Source organism: Erpetoichthys calabaricus (genome assembly GCF_900747795.2).
Source record: "Erpetoichthys calabaricus chromosome 1 unlocalized genomic scaffold, fErpCal1.3 SUPER_1_unloc_25, whole genome shotgun sequence".
In the NCBI taxonomy this organism is placed as follows: Eukaryota; Metazoa; Chordata; class Cladistia; order Polypteriformes; family Polypteridae; genus Erpetoichthys; species Erpetoichthys calabaricus.
In genome coordinates, this window is record NW_026261591.1 from 788,510 (window position 1) to 808,295 (window position 19,786).

Genomic DNA, 19,786 nt, shown 5'->3' on the forward strand with positions numbered 1-19,786 from the left:
GATTTAGTATGTGCATATATCAAATATAGTGCGTCCTTTCTTCTGACGGCGTTGCGATGTTCCTGTACACATGTTGAGATTCTTTTTGACGTTTGTCCTATGTATACAGCTGAGCAAGAATTGCATGGAATACTATAAACTGCGTTTCATGTTTCGGCTGTCGATTTCTTGTTTTTAGCATTAAACAGGACCATGCGCAGATTGTTCGTGGGTTTATGTGCTATTTTGATGCCCAACTTGGTCAGGGTGCGTGCCGTGCCTTCTGACACATTATGGTGATACGGGAGTGAATGCCAGGTGGGGTGGGGGTTCTGATTTACGTCGATTGTATGCTGATTCCTTTGGCGCCTGCTGTGTAGACTCCGATTAATGAATGTTTTTCAGTATCCGTTCGAGGTGAAAAGTTGGAACAGATAGCGTCTCTCATTAATTTTTGTTTCCTTGGTATTACAATGCGTGTGGACTCGTTTAAATAGGGTTTTCACGCAGCTCCGTTTATGAGATACCGGGTGGTTGCTGGCGAAGTGTAGAATCTTGTCTGCGTAGCATTGTTTGCGGTAAACACTTGTGGTCAGGGTGGCGTCACTATTTCTTTTGATGTAAATGTCCAGGAAGTTGATGTGTCGATTATTTTCTTTTTCCATTGTGAACTGGATTGCAGGGAATATTGTGTTAATATGATTGAAGAATTCATTCAGCTGGTTCTTTCTTAATATGACGAATGTGTCGTCTACATAGCGTATCCAAATTTTGGGTGTAATCTGGGATAAAGCTATGTTTTCAAATCGTTGCATTACCAGTTCAGCTAGGAGTCCAGATAACGGTGAAAGCTCAGGAATAAAACTATTTTATGATATGTGATTCGTTTTTTCTCCCTTCGTGGATCTCCAACTGCAAATATGCAAATCGTATCACAGACCTTCTCTTCCATTCATATATATATATATATGTATATATAAAAATATAGGAACTGGGGTGCAGAAAAATGGCAGCAGGTGCTCTGGACTGATGAGTCAAAATTTGAAATATGTGGCTGTAGCAGAAGGCAGTTTGTTCCTCGAAGGGCTGGAGAGCGGTACAATAGTGAGTGTCTGCAGGCAACAGTGTAGTATGGTGGAGGTTCCTTGAACGTTTGGGACTGCATTTCTGCAAATGGAGTTGGAGATTTGGTCAGGATTAATGGTGTTCTCAAGGCTGAGAAATACAGGCAGATACTTATCCATCATGCATTACCATCAGGGAGGCGTATGATTGGCCCAAAATTTATTCTGCAGAAGGACAACGACCCCAAAGTAATTAAGAACTATCTTCAGCGTAAAGAAGAAGAACAAGAAGTCCTGGAAGTGATGGTATGGCCCTCACAGAGCCGTGATCTCAACATCATTGAGTGTGTCTGGGATTACATGAAGAGACAGAAGGATGTGAGGAAGCCTACATCCACAGAAGATCTGGGGTTAGTTCTCCAAGATGTTTGGAACAACCTACCAGCCGAGTTCCTTCAAAAACTGTGTGCAAGTGTACCAAGAAGAATTGATGCTGTTGTGAAGGCAAAGGGTGGTCACACCAAATATTGATTTGATTTCGATTTCTCTTTTGTTCATTCCCTGCATTTTGTTGATTGATGAAAATAAATGATTAACACTTCAATTTTTGAAAGCATTCTTTGTTTACAGCATTTTTTCACACCTGCCTAAAACTTTTGCACAGTACTGTGTATGTATGTATGTAATATATATTATGTATGTATGTATGTGATATATATATTCGTGTCTTTTTTGTTTTTCAATGCAGTAATATATATTATTATAATATAAGATATAATGTATATTATTACTGCATTGAAAAACAAAAAAGACACGAAGAACGTCACTAAATTTTACAAGAACTATTTACAGGAAATCTTACTGTAATAAAAAAAAAAAAAAAACTCAGTTCATGATCAGAAAAACAGACGGCCCAGTGGCAGCCCCAGACGAAAGCAGCTTCTCCGATGACATTTTTGGTTTAATAGGCTCCTATAAGGCAGCAGGACACTGAGCCACCCAGCCTCTCTCCTGCTACAGCGTATTCTCGCTCAACTGGCACGTGACCCGAAATTGGATACTGGCTGACGTCATCCAATGCGACGGCTCCTGAAGCCACACTGCCACCGTCTCGCTTTGTGAAACACTGTCAGAAGTGTGATCGAGTTCAGAAAGAATCTTATCGGCAACAGGCAGACAGTAAGTACTTTGGAGATGCGCTTTATGGACGTGTGAGTTTTCATTCGCTCCATTAGAATCACCGCGCGCGGCGAGTTCGTGTTCGTTTGCCCTCCGCTGAACTTTGCTCGAGTGAATCCTCCTGTGGCCACCCGCGTACCATTGCAGTCATTCGTATCAGCAGTTCACTTCACGTGGCTGAATCTCAAATTTTAATTCGTAGCACCCAGTCACACCGCTGGCGCCTGTTCATTCCACTCCGAGTGTCCTTTTGTCGTTTCCTTCCCGAATCGCCGCCATCGAGCAGACGGCCATTCCACACGTAAGACGCTTTGATTTCTGCCTTTGTTTCTCTTGTCACTCCGCGGCGCTCAGTTCTGACAGTTGCGGGTTGGTGACCGGCCGGACATTGAAAGAGCGGTGAGGAGTCTCTCGGGCAACTTTGTGTTACTGCCTTACAGTTCTGTCAGAATGAATTTGAATCTCAGCCTGTTTTTTAAGTCTCTATGCAGTTTCCATGTCTGCTCTTTTATTCTTATTTTCTTCACTTCACTAAAGATGCTCAGGTTTAGTGGCCTGGCAAATCTAACTTGTCTTGGTGTGGTTGTGGACTTGAATGTGAGTGTACCCTATGATGGTCTATAGCTGGCTCCTGCCCTGTACAGGTACTCTGGTTTTCTTCCTATACCCCAATAACTTTTTGTTTTGCACTGGACCACGGTGGTGAGGTGGGCTGTGTGGGTCACCTCTTTGTGCCACACTTAGGTGAACTGTCAGGACTGGCATCCCTCTTCTGCACAAGACCCACTTTCATTTAATTTGAATATTCATGAAGGTCAATAATAAGCCGCTTTTACTCTGGTCCCCCACTTTTAGGGTTACCAATAGCACACTGGTCCTGAACAAATCTCTGCAGGTGATCTCTAGTCACACGTGTGACGACAGGTCATTTTCTAATCGTGGATTTATACACAAGCACAAACAATAACAAGGTGTCTTTACTTTTGTAAGAAACATCTAAAGCAGTTAAATAAATGCTACTTAACAGGAGTTCTGAAATAAAGGATAAATGTTGAACTGACAAGTTTGATTTCACACTGGAAGCTTCAAAGCTGGTAAAAACAAGGGGCAGATTTAGAAAATTAAAGCAAGACAAACTTGTGACATTTGACTTTTTGATTTAATTTGACTATTGTGTTAAATATTGCTCTTTAGTAATATTTTTTAAGCAGCTAATGATGCAAATTTAAATCTTGCAATAGCTAGTGTTACAATTCAAACAGAATGGGTCTGTGATTAACTAGACTTTAAAATCATGTTGTTACAAAAACATCTTAAAGAGTTTTTATTTAAATGAAAGTATCCTGATTAATCTTGGAATACAGTAATTCAACAGTATAATGTTTTGAATTTAAATTTTTAGTATGAATTTTAAGCAGTGTTTTTCAACTACTCACCAAGAATGATTAGAAATGTGCACATGCTAAGATAAATCAGACACTTCATGACATATCATTCTTTATAAACTCTGTGCTGAAACTCCCACCAAGATTGTAAACCCTACCTTGTGCTATTGCACTGGGGGTCTCCATCTCTGCCCCACATTACCTTTCAAGACTTGCATTATATTTTGAGATTTATGAATACCAGTACTTCTTTAATTGGTAGGGGGGGTGGAATAGGATTTCTGTGTTTGCTGTGGTATCAAAGGGTATCCAGCATTGTAACATTGTGTTGTATTAGTATATCACATACTAAAGTTCTAATATCATAACATCCCTAATATCAACAGATGGTGCCGAGTCATAATGGTGTGTCGTAAAGGCATGAGACACTCCCTGAGACTGTTTCATATCTGGTCACCTGGTATGAAGATTGATTACTTACTCTGCCCAAGTGGTCTCGGTGAATAACTTGACTTAGCTTCTTTCTTAACTGATGAGGACATAGAGAAATTGGACTTAAATGTGTTACATTTGTATTGCACTTCTGAATTAATTAAACTCTGTGTACTATACAGAGAAAATGAAGAAGATGCCAAAAATGTATCCAGCCGGCCAGAAGAGTTTACAGAAAGAACATCAACGTGAAGATGATGTCTCTGAAAAGAGGAACAAAAGAAAGGGCAGGACTAACATTCAGAGACCCCGCAAAATTATAAACCGTATCAAGGTGAAAGACTGTAATCCTCAATATATGGGCCCAGATGAAGACTTAAACAGATTGGGCTCCAGTTTGGGCAGACGCTGCTCCTTGAAGGACAGTAAAGCCCACAAGCAGTCAGAATCCTCGAAGACTAACACAGTGAGGCCTGAGAAGAAATTGTGTCCAAATCAAACTGGAGAAGGTATGTGCTAAAATAAAATAAGGCAGTTATGATTTACCTGAAGGGTGCTTTCTTGCATTTTCACTCTGCTTAGAAACAAAGGCTTTTTAAAAAAAATGGATTTCATTTTTAAAGTATAAGGAACAGAAACAATTAATCCTGTGGACTGGAATGAGGAGGCCTGGCTGAGTTGTTCTTGCAGTTTTTTCACCCAACACTATCAGTTCACAATTTCCTTGGTTTGGGTTGTATCTCTTTTTAATAATAATCATTAGCTTAATGTCTTTATTATGAAGAAAACCTTCTAATAGATTTTAGACAAATTAAAGAGAAGTGAAAGAAAAGTCAAATCTGTTTGTTTTTAGATTTCTTTAAAGAAACCCTTTCAAACTATAATGGATTACCCTTTTTACTTTCTCCACATGTAGTATTGTGGAGTAGACATGTCACCCATTTGGCTGTTCAATAAATCTGCACAATTTAGACCCCTCTGAATGAAAGTGTTTCACGTCTGCCTGTGTGCAAGAATCTCTGTGCATCAGTGGAGTGCAAAACCTGTGAATGGATAAACCAGTGCTGTTCAAATTTATCATTATATATTCTGAAATTGCAAAGACTTTGTGAATGTGAACAAAACTGGTCCACTGAACTTTACTGAGTTAAACAAACAAAATTGTTAATTAAAGCAGAATTTCATCTAAAACGTGTGAAACATTCTATGAAATTAGTTTTAAAGGATTTTGATGCTTTTAGCCATTTCATGTTTCTTGTCAATTCTGTTGCCCCATATGAACAGGGGCTGATCTTTGTGATGTGGTGACTTTTTTATTTTTGAAGTTTTTGAAAATACAAGTTGGTACAGTACTTGAAATCTTTTTGAAATTCATACATTTTAGAGCAATAGAAAGAAATGTTGATTCAGTTCAGGTAATTGTATTTTGTAGCACTGCTCACTGAGTGGTGACTCTAATAAATTCACAGGTATGATCTAATGAAACATTTTACAAATGATTAATCACATAATGAGTTAAAACAGACAGGAAAACAAAGCCGTTTCAAACTGACTAACATAAATGAAACAGAACAGTATCTGTCAATGAAAATCAAATATGAAGAACACGGCCAATAATGACAAAGCTAGGAGAGTGAGGACACCATGCCACCATCTTAAATAAGGAGGCAAGATGACATCATGTGATGGAGCTAAGTCATGTCAGCAGCCACAAAATGTCCACAAATCACATGATTGACGGAAGGGTAAAATGACTTATCAAAATAATAAAAATACAGTGATTGGGGGGTGGTGGTGTTATAGTACAAAACATGGCCTAAACTCAGAATAGGGTGTAGGTGATATCAGAACTCGACAAATAATGCAAAAAAAAACTTTAACTATGGGAAGACAGTTCAGTTAGTACAGCCTACATGACTGTATGCCACCCAGTAAAGGTGTTTAGTGTTAAGAATTATTACTTTTTTAAAAAAAAAAAAATAGCTAAGGCAAACTGTGAAAATTCAAAACAATTGATTTAGACGAACAGTCCATCCACAAAAAAACCATGAATGAGTCCATCAAAAAACTACATGGAGTGAAGGAAAATGTCAGAATTAAAAGCATAAGCTTCTCAAAATAAATACTATTCTGGTGCTGTATCAGTTTAAAAAGGGTCACTATGTAGACTGATGTCTTGGGTCTCTAGCCGTACCTTTTGCCCAACTTTAACGATAGGAGTAGCCTTACATTTGCAATCAGAAAATCATTTGGCCAAGAGCTTTTCAAAAAGTTTTTAAGCAAATTCAACTTTTCACTAAACTGTTAAATATGTAATTATTTAAAAACAGATGGAAAAGTGGAGAGGATGGTGACTCAAGGAATCTAGAATGACAACCATACAGGCACTCAAATGGTGACATTGTAGGAGCAGAGTGAACTGGTACATTCCTATCAGAGTCAGCAATGGGTAGAAAATCAACCCAGTCATCTTGATTAGGACCAATCAAACAGCACAAGTGTTTCTGTAGGCCTCTGTTAATTCTTTACATTTGCCCATTAGCTTCTGGCTGATAACCAAACATTTTAAGTTTTATAGAACAACCAAATCTCTGACAGAATAGTTTCTAGAAGCAAGAAATAAATGGAAGACCACGGTTTGAAACATCTTGATACAGAAAGCCATAAATACTGTCAGTCTTTTCTACAGGGTGGTCCAGATCTAATTATGCAGATCCAGATCATCTGGATGACTTTGATTTATGCAGAGACGTTTCCAGTTCAGCGTAAAGACGATTCTTCATGTCATCAGTTCGCACACTTCTCGATGGTCCGGAATTTTTCGAGTGATTTTCTATGTAATAAACTTAAAGTTATAGCGTAATGAAAATTGTGTAATTAGATCTGGACCACCCTATAGAAAGAGACCTGCCAGGTGTTTAGTAGAAGGGAATAAGATGCACACATTTCAAAACCTAATCTGCCCCCACAGAAATTGTATTAAAACCCTTGGAGGAAGGCATATCAGTAATAACGTCCATGGTTTACTGATCCCATGAATGTAATGGTACCGGAGCAGTCCAACATGTAGCTTGTATAATCCCAAACATTTTCATGCATACTTTTCCAACAAACATTTAGCTGAAGTATCTTTAAACTCTGTGGTCAGATGACACAGTTCTAATATTTGCTTTTAAATGCTAGGAGGAACACACACACACACACAGCCTGAAAGAAGGTATTTTGGGCAGATTCAACCTCTGTCATTATATTATCAGTTAATGGTAAGAATACACAGGTAAAATTCCGTTACAACGAACTCCTAGGGACCTAAAAATTATTTCATCGTAATGAGATTCTGTATTTGTTACTATAGTGCTTTCTTTAACTTGCGTCCAGGCATTTGCAATCATTTCCATAGCTTCTTTTGCGTTAATTTTAATCTCCTTCTGCTTACAAGTTATGCTGACGATAATTTTTCTCAGCATTTCCTTGCAATTATACATTTTCAGAGTGCAAATGATGCCCAAATCCAATGGCTGAAGCACTGCTGTGCAATTGGGTGAGAGGAATTCAACGCGAACATTATCTAAATTTGGAAGCATGTTGTGGACAACACAGTTACCAAGCAGGAGCCGAATCATCCTTTTCTTCTTCATATTATGAGGTTTCTGAACTCTTGTGACCATCCCCACCCAATGGGAACAACACACCGAGGTGCGTCCCGAAACACGATTGCAGCGTCTGCAGCCAGGGCAAAAACAGGCTCCTAGCGCTGCAGTGAAGCGACACAGAAGCAAATCGTAAAAGATCGGGGTCGCACTATAAGTCCGTGTCCTGCACCCCAAAACACAATGCTGAGTCTCAGTACTTTAGCAAAACCAGCTTTATTCAGCTTGAAACAGGAACAGCACACTTATTTATTGTAGTGTTATCTGCCACTCTCCTATACACAGACACAGCAGTCATGCAGGGTCATGGCCAGATCAGTGATCAAGTAATCCTGTTACTGGCGTTTACAATGTTCCTTACATATCACCTATTGATATCTTTTCTGTTTGCTTTGGCGGTGTGACGCAGCACAGCTTTGAGCCTACTGTTGCCCCGGCAACAGATAAACAGTCTTCCATAGACATGGAGTTTGGACTTCGGGACGCTCTTCGGCGTGCTGTCTAGTTGGCGGAGGGCCCAAGAGTTTTCAAACCTCACATTTTCTTGAATGAGTGCCGCATTAATAGGAATGTTTCTTGAACGAGCATCACTGAACCACATAAAAATGGCTTTGTCGACGTCTTCAAATGCAGCAGTTCACATACATTGGCAACCCGAGATTTTTGTTCTTTTTTTGCTCCGTCTTTCAAGAAAGTTGACAGTGTTGATGGCAAAATTCCAAATTCACTGGCAACGTGTTCACTGGCCTAATCTGTAAAAGCCAATAATGAAGTTAGCTAATGTCGACATGCTGGGAAAACAGAGATACAGTGAAATCTCCTTCTTCACAGTGTAAAACTGCACCCAGTTGGGTGTGTCTTGTTCTGAAGACCTCCAACCTTTCTTGAGCCATAAAATTGCACTGTATATGCCTGCCTCCATCAGCAATCAGTACAAATGATTCCTTAAATGTCAGAAGACTTCCAATATCGTAATGCATAAGGAAATATTCTGAATAGTTTTTCAAATGCTTCTTTTTTGCTAAACATCAAAGGGACAACCCTACCTCGTTTTTGTTATAGGAAAGGGGCAAGTATATAGCGTTTTAAACAAGTAAACATACCCACTTCAAACTCTGTTCTATTGATAACCTGCAGCAAAATGGCCATTTTTGTGTTTAGCAAGATGAAATACCAAATTTATGACAAAGGAATGTGTTAAGATAGCAGAAAAGGTTAAGTTATGGATGATAAACAAGAAGGCAGAAATGTAGCATCAATAATTTTAAGTTAGAGAGGCTTGAATCTCTGACATTAACTGGGGAACCTGTCTGGTTTGTATAGCAACATAAAGAACAACTTGTTGACTCTTGAATTTAAATGTGCAAGAGGTGCCATCCTTCTTTGTAATAATAAGAGGATGGAATATTTGATTTCAAATGGAAGAAATTCTCTGCCTTCCTACAACTACATACTCCATAGCTTGGTGTGTCTGTGACGTGAGAAATTATTTAGTGTAGCAGAGTTAAAATACGGAACAATTAATAACTGTGCTAGATTGTGGTATTCAGAGTAGGACTGGACATGAAGCAAATATTTTGAAGTCCTAATATTTGATGTCTGATATAAAATGACAGGTCCTTCTGCAATAAATCTGAAAATCAATCTTGTATTAGCAGTGCTCATTACATGAGGCTTAATTAGTCTCTCTTTTCCAGAAAAACTCTAGAATTTTGACTGGGCAAAGTAAAAGGAGTAAAGGGTACTTTAATATTTCTGGCCTCCCAGTGTGTGTATAAATCTATTTCTACTTCTTGTTCCTGACCTCGAACTGGATAAATATCAGACTTATTTCTATGTGATTTATAGAAAAGAAAAATACATGCCTGAGCCTTTCTTTATTAATCAAATAACTGTAAAACTCATAGTTATAACTTCACTAAAGATCTAATGTCTCTGATGAATCATGGGATTTTGTGCACCACTTCTTCTTCTTTCAGCTGCTCCCGTTAGGGGTCGCCACAGCGGATCATCTTCTTCCATATCTTTCTGTCCTCTCCATCTTGTTCTGTTACACCCATCACCTGCATGTCCTCTCTCACCACATCTATAAACCTTCTCTTGGGCCTTCCTCTTTTTCTCTTGCCTGGCAGCTCTATCCTTAGCATCCTTCTCCCAATATACCCAGCATCTCTCCTCTTCACATGTCCAAACCAGCGCAATCTCGCCTGTCTGACTTTGTCTCTCAACCGTCCAACTTGAGCTGACCTTCTAATGTACTCATTTCTAATCCTGTCCATCCTCGTCACCCCCAATGCAAATCTTAGCATCTTTAACTCTCCTACATCCAGCTCTGTCTCCTACTTTCTGAGGTCTGCGGTAGGAGTGACGGATGCATTCAACATAGAGGTGGGATTACATCAGGATCAGTTCTGAGCCCTTTCTTATTTGCAATGGTGATGGACAGGTTGACAGATGAGATTAGACAGGAGTCCCTGTGGACTATGATGTTTGCTGATGACATTGTGATCTGTAGATAGTAGGGAGCAGGTTGAGGAGACCCTGGAGAGGTGGAGATATGCTCTAGAGAGGAGAGGAATGAAAGTCAGTAGGAACAAGACAGAATACATGCGTGTAAATGAGAGGGTGGTCAGTGGAATGGTGCAGATGAAGGGAGTAGAGCTGGAGAAGGTGGATGAGTTTAAATAGTTTGGATCAACACTACAGAGTAATGGGGATTGTGGATGAGAAGTGGAGAGTGCTGGCAGGGTGGAATAGGTGGAGAAGAGTGTCAGGAGTAATTTGTGACAGATGGGTATCAGCAAGAGTGAAAGGGAAGGTCTACAGGATGGTAGTGAGACCAGCTATGTTATAAGGGTTGGAGATGGTGGCACTGACCAGAAAGCAGGAGACAGAGCTGGAGGTGGCAGAGTTAAAGATGCTAAGATTTTGCATTGGGTGTGACGAGGATGGACAGGATTAGAAATGAGGACATTAGAGGGTCAGCTCAAGTTGGACGGTTGGGAGACAAAGTCAGAGAGGCGAGATTGCGTTGGTTTGGACCTGTGCAGAGGAGAGATGAGGGGTATATTGGGAGAAGGATGCTAAGGATAGAGCTGCCAGGGAAGAGGAAAAGAGGAAGGCCTAAGAGAAGGTTTATTAATGTGGTGAGAGAGGACATGTAGGTGATGGGTATAACAGAACAAGATGACGAGGACAGAAAGATATGGAAGAAGATGATCCATTGTGGCAACGCCTAATGGGAGCAGCTGAAAGAAGTATGTAAATATACTATTTGGCTTACTGTCTAATTTTGATCGCCCAGGGAGGGAGTTCACACTTATTCCAATAAATTAGCTCCTCAATTAGCACAGTTATCCAAAGAAGGTGGAGTGGTCATAGGGACCATAACTGATGTAATGAGTCCTTGGCAATGTCATTGTCACTGTGCATGTAGATGTACTGGCTTTATCATCCTTGACATTTCTACAGTATATGGGGTCTTCTCTAAAAGGTCTGCAGGTCATGTTGGCCACCCTTGCTGCCCCAGTTGCTCTTTCTTTTTCAAGCCATCACCAAGCCATTAATGATAGTTGCTCATGGCTTGTTCCTGGTCCATGGTAACTGCATCCTAATATGGCTACCTGCGTTTGTTAATTCAGTCTGCAAATGTTGGGATTGTTGAAGTGTTAACTCCATTAGCATGCTTTTGTAAAGTGGGTTGCAAAAGGCATATACTGTGGAACCTCGAGATACGATCACCTCTGTATACGAGAAAATCAAGATACGAGGAAAGTATGAGCAAAAATTCTGATCTAAATACGAGCATTGGCTCGCGTAACGAGCCACGAGCCAGGCTGTGGGTATAGCTCGCGGCTTAGCGAGGGGGCGTGGTAGCTGTAGCGAGCCGCAGGGTGATCTGCAGTATGGGCGTTTCTCACCTAAGTGCACAGGTGGGAAACTGCCCACATCCATGATTGTTCCTGTGGCTGATGGGCTGCTGCAGCTGCCATGTCCTCCCCGCATATATAGAGAAGTGCGAGCCGGTTAAGGGGGAGAAGAAGTAAAAGAAAAGAGAGAACGGAGGTTGCAGGAAGCAGCAGGAAGTCGGTGCGGGAGAGCGAGCGAGTGCAGGCTCGCGTGTAGCTGAACAGGCGAGCCAAACAGCTGAAGCAGGACGGTGTAGAGAAGGTCAGCTGCATTAAGAGTGTCTCGCTTGTTGCAGAGCCCGCATGGGAGAAGCAGGTGAGACACTGACGCTAACAGAGAAGAAGCACCAGGGATTGTCATCTGTTTTTTAAAGACTGCTTCCTGTTGATGTTTTAACCTCGTGTTAAAGGATTGTTATTCTTGTGTATTTTAAACCTCCACTTCACAACTGTTTTAAGGATTATTTATTTAAAGATTTATTGAATGCTCTACTGCACTTTGGACACCTGTTTTGATTCTTTTAATAATCAGTTATATTTTACCAGTGTTATTTATTAAAGGTAGACTACAGTATATATTATTTATCAGTGTTATTGTTAGGAAAATTGATTTTTATGTTAATATTTTTGGGGTGCGGAACGGATTAACTGGATTTCCATTATTTTCAATGGGGAAGTTTGTTCTAGATACGAGAAATTCGCTATACAAGCGCAGTGCTGGAATGAATTAAACTCATATGTACTGTACTGTTAAAACACTGAATATTCTCTTGTAGTGCTATTTTATTTTAAATATTGGTCATTTAAAACTTTTTTAACTCTTATTTTTATTTCTGTAGATTTTCAAGAGAATGACAACTTGTCCTCTCTTCAGGCTCGTACACAAATTAAACAACCTGATAAGAATAGGAAGAAACTGGCATCTGCAACAAAGAACTTGGTAACGGCCTCTCAGCACCCTAGATTTCAGCCCATTGTGAAGCTAACAAGGATCGATGCCATCAAATGTCAAGGAGTGTACAATCTAAATCCAATCCGCCAACAGTGTGTGAGAACATTTAAATACAAATTGAATTCTAAGGATAATGGAGGGATTCATGGGAGTAAGAAGCCATATCACTGTCCTGAAGGTCGGAAACAATTCTCAGATAGTCACATGCCTAAGAAACGCAGAGAAGATAATACAGGGAAGGAGCCATACCACCGTTCTGAATGTGTTAAGAACTTTTCAAAACACAGCTATACCACAACTCCTATTGTAGAGAAACCATATTTGTCTAAACGTGGCAAACAATTCTCACAAGTGAGCCACCTTCAGACACATATGATTGGTCACGGAGGACAGGGTTTATGTCGTTGTCCAACATGTGGTAAACATTTCTTTGACAGGAGCAGCCTTTGCAGACACAAAAAAATTCACACTGGAGAGAAACCATATTGTTGTTCTGAATGTGGCAGACGGTTCTCACAATCAAGCCATCTTCATGAACACATGAGAGTGCACACAGGAGAACGGCCATTTTCCTGTTCTGAATGTGGCAAACGGTTCTCGCAATCAAGCCATCTTCAGACACACATGAGAGTGCACAAAGGAGAACAGCCATTTTCCTGTTCTGAATGTGGCAAACGGTTCTCACAAGCAGGCCATCTTCGGACACACATGAGAGTGCACACAGGAGAACGGCCATTTTCCTGTTCTGAATGTGGCAAACGGTTCTCGCATTCAAGCCATCTTCAGACACACATGAGAGTGCACACAGGAGAACAGCCATTTTCCTGTTCTGAATGTGGCAAACGGTTCTCACAATCAAACATTCTTGAGACACACATGAGAGTGCACACAGGAGAACAGCCATTTTTCTGTTCTAAATGTGGCAAACGGTTCTCACAAACAGGCCATCTTCAGACACACATGAGATTGCACACAGGAGAACAGCCATTTTCCTGTTCTAAATGTGGCAAACGATTTGCAAGTAGCAGTAATCATCTGAAACATTTAAGAGTTCACACTGGTGAGAAGCCCTATTGCTGTCCTGAATGTGGCAAAAGATTTTCCAACACAAGCAATTTTCTGTGTCATGCAGAAGTCCACAATAAAGACCATCTTTAGGCCTGTTCTGAATGTGGCAAGAAATTCTCACAAAGAAGCAGTTTTCATATACATATAAGAACACACATGTTTGATAGAGGCCATACTCGTTTCCTGATTGTGACAAGCTATTCACCGATAACAGCAGCCTTCATAGACACAACAGAATTCATTCTGGATTACGGCCATATTGTTGCTTTGAAAGTGGCAAGCAATTCATACAACCCTGCAGTCTTCAGTGACACGTAAGAAGTCACACAGGAGAAAAGCCATAACGTTGCTCTAAGTGTGGAAAAACATTCATACAGAAAACTCATCTTCAAGGATACATGAAAATTCATGCTAAAAAGGCAAAGTCCAAAGAGACTGTAAATAACAAAGAAAAATCTGAAATAATTCAGTCAGGTGTGGAAAGAAAATTGGAATTGCTCTGCTAGTTGGTTACACAGAATGCATTTGACAAAAAGTTGCAGACTCATTTTAGGCAACCCTGCTTATTAATTTACTGTAAGTGGCTTTTGCACTAATGACTATTGCACATTGTACACAGGTCTACTTTACAAGTTCTAATGTTATTTATCTTATGTTATACTTCTATGCTTTTTCATATTTTATTGTTCTACGAAGTTGAGAGAGAAACAGTAAAAGGCTATTTGATTTGATTTCAGTATTTCTATTATCTTTTTTCCAGAGTCCGTATTGGTGTTCACACTATTCTCTGGTGTGGCTGCTGCTCTTTCTATCTGAAGAGTTAGTCCAGCTGGGGTTCGATCAGCCCAGTAACGTCTAGCGATCCGTCACAACGGGAGTGTATGAATATACCGAGGCATGTTTAGCATACAGCTGATGACGTGTTCATCTAATATAAATAAGGCCATATATGGACATCCTGTATTAAGTTACACAGAGAGATACCTGATACTTCAAGTCCGGAGTGACCTTGAGGGGCTGCATACTTGAATGAACTCATCCTACTTACAGCAGTCAGACAAAAAGAAATATAACTGAACAACATAATTGACAAAAAAACAAAAAAAGTTTTTCCGCTGCGTCCGCCACTACCCGCTGTGACAACTTCATTTCTATTCTTTCAAATGCTTCACCTCTTTAAAGGCAACTCCGCTTGCACCCTATTAGAGTTTAGTGGCCCAACATTTTTTGTAAAAAATATATTAAAAAAACCTTCAAAAAAGGGTCAGTCAGGAATTGACCTTTGCACCCCTAAAGTATCAGGTCCATCTCCTGCAGCAGTGAGCCACCAAAGCCAAACTGACCAATCAGATTGCTCAGAGGGACCACACACTCGCAGACAGACAGACAGTATCTTTTTATTATCTTAGGTATTAGCTAAAGAAGCGACCTTGATGGATTTAATTATCTGTTCTCGTTTGGTAAATGTCTTCTGTTCCTGTGACTCAATCTGATGTTCCTCAGGTACCACACTCTGTGGTTTGCTGCCCTCCTCTTCATGTAGGGGTATCTCTGGGCACAAGACACTCTCGTTCACGTCAGGCCCTGGGACCACAGCCTGTTTGTGGTCTTCTGCTTCATGCAGGGGGTGTCTGGACATCACACACTGTTATGTGTTTCACATCTGGTTCTGGTCTTATTGGAGACCATGAAGATGTCGATGTGCCAACTTCTGGATTATGGAGGAGCACAGCAGCCCACTCACCTTTTTGATGTAAGACTCTGTCCTTCATGCCGTAGGGGCAGCCACTCCAAGTGATCATCCTTGTGAAGTTCACCGCCCCTCTTTATAAAGTGGTGGCATCAGAGGACTGATGTTCCCGTTGTCACACAGGAGTTCAGCGTGTCTCCCAGCTCCTTACCTTAGGGACGTGATGTTGTCCTCTGCTCTGTGTGACCTGTGAAGTGTCATTTCTTGCTTTCCTTTCTTTGACTACTGGACCCCAGTTACCTCAGACTGCTCTATTTTAATGGAGTCACCGTTCTGTAATATAATGTCAGTCTTTTCATCTCTTCACTGGTGTGTTTAAGGCAGGCAGGTCAATATTTCAAAACTGAGCTCAGCCTCTTCACCACTGCAGTATCTTCATCAGCTCTTCATCCTTAGTCCACAAGTGAGCTGAGATCACACAAAGCTGCCACACAGCCTGTCCATTAAGTGCCAGGACCAGATGGAGTGCCGACTCTCCCAGGACCATTGCTTTAGTTGTGTCACCACCTCAAACGTCACCTGATGAGCCTCCCATGCTGAACTACCGTCATGCTGTGGAACCTCAGTCTGCACCTCAACACTAATAGAGAGGACATCAAAACCTTCCATTAGAAATTGGACAATTTATCTGTAATGGTGACAGAATGACATAAACGAAAATGTGAAGGTTCACAGTGAAAGATACTTCAGGACGTTTAAAAAATAAATTCAAACAAAACAGGAATGAGGGGGACAACTGGGAGACATTTGAAAAACTTAAAGAAGCCAAAAGTTACCCTGAGAGCCACAATTGTTCTTTACAGCTCCTCACTTGAGTACGTGTGGCACAGTAAACGTGACGAGTTGATGTCCACCTCACTTATCACCCGAGTGCCCTGCGATTCTAAACTGAGCAGCTGCAGGTTCAATTCAGGCAGTTCATGGTGGGCACGGGCAGCAGACAGGCACATCATTAGCTTAACGTTTAGACTGACACTGCCACATTTGTCCAGATGACGAGGTGACAGGTGATGTGAGGGGGCTCAGTGTAAGAGCAGACGGTGATGGACTCGGACACACACACACACACACTCTGATGTTCTTGTCTAAGCGAACACTACAGCCGTCAGGTTTTAATGAATTAACTTGGCGACTCCACACTGTGTGGTGAACATCAGAACGACAACACAATCTTCATCCTCGCTATTCTTTTGTTCTACTCTTTGGAAATCTTTTCACTTTTATTTTACTTCTGGTGAACTAGTTTTTAGTTTTCATTTTGGTTTGCAAAAAAACATTGGAACAATGAGATGGTAGAAGGTTCAAGAACATAAGTCAGGCTGAGCCAGAACTGATTAAAGGGTGTAAGGCCTGAACATTACGGGCAGTTTGGCCTCACAGCACTACGTCCCATTAAATTCAGAGCTAGACAGGAGCTCAGTGTCTCTTATGCCATCCATCCCACCCAGAGACCACACTGTGGAGCAGTCTGCACACCCACATAATATCAAAAGGGTAAACAAGTAGCAAAAAAAGAGGAGGTTTTGCTTACAAATAAAGGCTAAATATGAGAAAGGGGAGACAGAGACCCCAAGGAGGTAGAATCCCAAACACTTAACTCTACTCCACAGCAGTAGCTCTAGTTGGCCATGGGGCTGCTGGCCCACTTACCCACACACAGCCCTCTCTCCTTCTCCACCAGCTGAGCTCCCATCCAGTCTAATCCTTGATTTTCAACTCATCCTGAGTCTTCTCAGAAGGACCATTAAAGCTCCAGAGCAGGTGTAGAAGGTCTGGTGCCACCTGTAAGTAGTCACATCTCACACACCTACCAGCCCAGAACTCCTGAATAAAACACACTCTTCATCAATTTGTGAGAAACGTAGCCCACCTCAACTCCAAAGTGGTCATGGCATACGGCTTTCTAAATGGAGAGTATCCACAATGGGAGGCATGGTGGCACAGTGGTAGCGCTGCTGCCTCATAGTAAGGAGATCTGGGTTTGCTTCCCGTGGCCTCCCTGCGTGGAGTTTGCATGTTCTCCCCGTGTCTGTGTGGGTTTCCTCCCACAGTCCAAAGACATGCAGGTTAGGTGGACTGGCGATTCTAAATTGGCCCTAGTGTGTGCTTGGTGTGTGAGTGCCCTGCGGTGGGCTGGCGCCCTGCCCTGGGGTTTGTTTCCTGCCTTGCGCCCTGTGCTGGCTGGGATTGGCTCCAGCAGAACCCTGTGACCCTGTGTTAGGATATAGCGGGCTGGATGATGGATGGAGTATCCACAATGCACCGGGGCCAAGAACAATGAAGTCCAGCAGCCGCTTTGCTTTGTGATGTCCCCAGCTTGGACATTACTGGAGTAAATCTTCACTTATGTATCCCACCGTGTGCTCACAGTGATCTGTTATATAGTGCCTTTCATGTCTGTGTTGGATCTTCTTAACACACATATCACATCATAATATTACATGTGTGTCATACACAAAGACAAGTGTGGTGAACATCAGCCGACAACACCAGTCTCATTCTCCTTATTCTCTGCTTCTACTCTTCACAGTTTATTTAACTTTTATTTCAGTTCCGGTCCACTAAATTATAATTTAAAGAAGTTTGGTTTTAGTTTCACTTGGTGAAAAGAACACTGGTGGAGATGGTGGAAGGTTCAAGAACAGAAGTCATGCTGCGCTCTGATTGGTCCAAAAGCACAAGGCCTGACCATTACACGACATCAGCCTGACACCACGATGTCCTGCTGGTCAAAGAGGAGCAGCAGGGAAGGACAAGACCAGCAGAAATTCTAAACTGTGCAGAAACTTAACGTCTCCATCTGTCCATCTGGAGACCTCATTCTGGAGCAGCCTACACAATCACAAAATGTCAAAAGGGGTCACAAGTAGCAAAAAAGATGTTCTCGTTTAAGAGTTTCTCGTACAGTAATGGCTGGGGTCCCCTGCACAAACTCCAAAGTGCCACACGGCCAGGAAAGATCATCCATGATGAACAGCCCCTCAGAGGTGACCCCCATAAGCCGATGACGCTTCTGTCCATTTCCTTAGGTCAGGTTTAAGACACCGAGGTTGACATCACTTCTCCTGGACATCTAAGCAGGTAATGTGGTGTAGTGGTTAAGGCTTTCAGCTTCAAAACCTGAGGCTGTGGCTTCAAATGCTGATCCTGACACGGGTGACCCTGAGCAAGTCACTTCACCTGGCTGGGCTTAAATTAAGAAGAAAAAAAAGAAATGCAACAATTGTATTTGGAAAAAGTCACCAGTAAAATTAAAATAAATAAATAAATTTAAACTGCATGATTAGGGCGAAACCCTCAGGACAAACAGAAACGGCGAGGGCGGACATGGACATCATCTTCCGTACTTCAGTAAGGAGAAAATGTTCTTTCTGTCACCCATTTTAAAAACTACATTGTAAGGTTTTAATGACACAGCACCCCGACACAACGAAATGAAAACAGCGATAAATTAAGACAGCAAGTGCGGGAGAAGGTGATGGGCCGCTCGATACTGAGGTTTAGACACTGCGTCGAGCTTACGGAGCACTGGATGTTTCAAATGCGGACGTCACGTGATTAGGAGACACGCTAGCGTAATGACGTCATTGATATCCGCGCAGTCAGCAGTCGATTTGGTCCTCACGAGTCTGCTGAAGTGCTTTGGCTCAAAGTGTAAATGAAGTTGTGTCTGCTACAGCGATAAGGTGAGCTAACGTGAGTACAAATCCTAATTGGAGCTCGCATATGTTGAATTAAGGATTTTGTATAAAACAGTTAAGTAGTACTTGTCTGAAAGTTAACAAATATATTTTGGAGACAATATGAACGATTTACATGGGGCACCTTTTTCCTTGGTGTGGAATCGTGTCCACCTAGAATCTGTAACAAATTAATGAGCATATTTTGCGTAAGGTAGCACGTATTATAACAATCCAGAATCTACTCTACGCCATGTCGATCATATCAGAGAGGCTAAGAAACGCTTCACTAAAGCCGACGTGGTCATTACACCAGTATATGCGCAAGACACTCTCATTAAACGTTTTTACTATTCAGTGATTCCCAGATCTGTAGCTGATTTGTATTATTGATTTCCGAAAAGCAATGCGAGTAAAAGCGTGTGCTACATAACTAATCACAACTGTCTTTAAAACAGAATCAGCGCCATCAACAGTGTCTTCTGCAATTTTAGGAAAACCTCGGGATTTCTGCGTTAATGAGACAAAAAAGTTGCAAAGAAACTTTGCGAATTAATCCAGAGGTGAACATAAAGATCACTCAAGTACTGACAAGAAGGAGCAGCTGGATAAGCACATCTGGAGCCAAACTTTCAAAAAAACACCTGACTTTGTCAGCAACATCCTTTCCTTCTGAATGCATCTTATCAAAGGCTGCGCTGGTGGGGAGGTTATGGGGGGGGGGGGGGGGGGGGGGGGG

The 19,786-nt window shown here is 41.5% G+C and overlaps 1 protein-coding gene across 1 annotated transcript; it reads left to right on the plus strand.

Moving 5' to 3' along the window:
• Positions 1-1,977: 1,977 nt before the first annotated feature.
• Positions 1,978-14,348, plus strand: LOC114643980 (zinc finger protein OZF-like). The gene is made up of 3 exons (XM_051921794.1): positions 1,978-2,222; positions 4,222-4,548; positions 12,437-14,348. Exons 2-3 carry the CDS (start codon positions 4,227-4,229, stop codon positions 13,705-13,707), a joined length of 1,593 nt encoding a protein of 530 aa, XP_051777754.1. The 5' UTR covers positions 1,978-2,222; positions 4,222-4,226; the 3' UTR covers positions 13,708-14,348.
• The last annotated feature ends 5,438 nt before the right edge of the window (positions 14,349-19,786 follow it).

Excerpts from the sequence above, each read along its gene's own strand:
- LOC114643980 (XM_051921794.1), top strand. The coding sequence starts at position 4,227 with ATGAAGAAGATGCCAAAAATGTATCCAGCCGGCCAGAAGAGTTTACAG. Across the intron at positions 4,549-12,436 it reads TCCAAATCAAACTGGAGAAG|ATTTTCAAGAGAATGACAAC; the intron begins GTATGTGCTAAA and ends TTATTTCTGTAG.